Genomic DNA, 1,900 nt, shown 5'->3' with positions numbered 1-1,900 from the left:
CTCAGCCTCCCAAAGACGCGGGATTACAGGCTGAGCCACCGAGCCCGGCTTAAGCCTTTTTTTTAAGAGGCTGGGCACAGTGGCTCACACATAATCCCCGCATTTTGGGAGACTGCAGAAAGAAGATTGCTTGAGGACAAGAGGTTGAGACCTGCCTGGGCAACATAGCAAGAGCTTATCTCTACAAAAAATAAATGCTTAAATTAACCAGGCGTGGTGGTATGGTGGCTCACATCTATAATCCCAGCACTTTGGAAGGCTGAGGTGAGAGGATTGCCTGAGCCCACAGGTTCAAGCCTGGGCAACTTGGCAAGACCTCATCTCTACAATAAACCAAAGAGTTAGCCAGGCATGGTGGCAAATGCCTGTACTGTAGTTCCAGCTACTTGGAAGACTGAGGCAGAAGGATTTCCTGAGCCCAGCAGGTCGAGGCTGTGGTGGCTGGGAACAGTGTGCCATTGCACTTCAGTTTGGGCAAAAGAGTGAGACTCCAACTCAAAATAATTAATTAGTTAGTTAATTAATTAATTAACTAACCAGGCATGGTGGCATGTGTCTGTAGTCCCAGTTACTTGGGAGTCTGAGGCAGGAGGACTGCTTGAGTCCAGGAGGTAGACACTGCAGTTGGGTCATGCCTCAGTCACTGCACTCCAGTCTGGGAGACAGGGAGACCATGTCTCTTAAAAAAATTGCAGACCGCCGGGCTCGGTGGCTCAGCGGCTCAGCCTGTAATCCCACTTTGGGAGGCTGAGGTGAGTGGATTGCCTGAGCCCGCGGGTTCGAGACCCGCCTGGGCAACTTGGCGAGACCTCATCTCTACAATAAACCAAAAATCAGCTGGGCGTGGTAGCGTGCGCCTGTAGTTTCAGCTACTTGGAAGGCTGAGGCAGAAGGATCGCCGGAGCCCAGCAGGTCGAGGCTGCGGTGGCCGGGAGCGGCCACTGCACTCCAGTCTGGGCAACGGAGTGAGACTCCAACTCAAAAAAAAAATTGTAGGCCAAGGTGAGAGGATTGCCCAGGCCAGTCTCAAATGATTCTCCTGCCTCAGTCTCCCAAAGTGGTGAGATTACAGCCCACTGTGCTGTGCCCTTAACCTTTCACATCCCAAGAGTAGACAGTGACGAGTACTTGTCCATCCTGGTCCTTCTCTTGATGCTGCCCCTACCAGGCTGGCTCCAAGTACCCCCTCCCCCTCCTCTGGCACCCTGACGCCCTGAAGTGCATGTAAACGTTACGCCCCCACGCTCTCCTCGCCAGAGTGTATGCAGATGGCCCTGGACTCCGGAGCGCCCCCTCCCCTCCCCATCCCCCTCACCTCCCCGAAGTGCATGTAGATGTACTCCCGCGCACGCTGGTGCAGCTCAGCACAGCCGATCTGCTCAGCGAAGTTGGCGATGCCGATGGCGTTGCTGGGGTCCAGCTGCTGCACCAGGAAGTCGCTGCAAGCGCGGACCACGCTGTCGATCTGGTACATGACGGCGCCGTTCATGACGTGCAGCACGCACTTCTCGCCCATGGAGATGGAAGCCGTGTAGGCGAACTCGATGAGGCGCTCCATGACTTTGGGGTGGATGCCCTCGATGGACACCACCTCCATGCCCTGCTCGCGCAGCCCGTTGGTGAACATGGCCTTGAACACGGGGCTGGACGAGGCCAGCACCACCTTGTGCGCCATGAACTGCGCGGCCGGCGCGTCCTTGTACTTGACCTGCAGCGTGACGTCGCACAGCTGCTGGCTGAGCCGCAGCTCGTTCATGATGCCGAACGCCTGCTTGGTGTGGTCCTCCAGCGTGTAGCTGAACGTGCGGTTGCCGTGCGGCGACGGCGTCACCTCGGCCTTGCACTCGGTGGAGGCGTACATCGCCGCGTCCCCCGCGCCCTCGGCGCGCTGCGACCGCAA

The 1,900-nt window shown here is 57.4% G+C and overlaps 1 protein-coding gene across 1 annotated transcript in view; it reads right to left on the bottom strand.

Annotated features, from left to right (window-relative positions):
• KEAP1 (kelch like ECH associated protein 1) overlaps positions 1-1,893 on the bottom strand; it is an 11,689-nt gene extending 9,796 nt beyond the window's left edge. The window contains exon 1 of the mRNA XM_008050920.2: positions 1,316-1,893. Coding sequence (XP_008049111.2) covers positions 1,316-1,861 — 546 coding nt within the window. The 5' untranslated portion in view covers positions 1,862-1,893. The remainder of the gene's footprint in view (positions 1-1,315) is intronic.
• Positions 1,894-1,900: the final 7 nt, after the last annotated feature.

This window comes from Carlito syrichta, unplaced genomic scaffold (genome assembly GCF_000164805.1).
Source record: "Carlito syrichta isolate Samal-C Ts95f unplaced genomic scaffold, Tarsius_syrichta-2.0.1 Scaffold154359, whole genome shotgun sequence".
Taxonomy (NCBI): domain Eukaryota; kingdom Metazoa; phylum Chordata; class Mammalia; order Primates; family Tarsiidae; genus Carlito; species Carlito syrichta.
The sequence above is the reverse complement of the archived record's forward strand: the minus strand, read 5'-3'. Positions and strand labels throughout refer to the sequence as shown.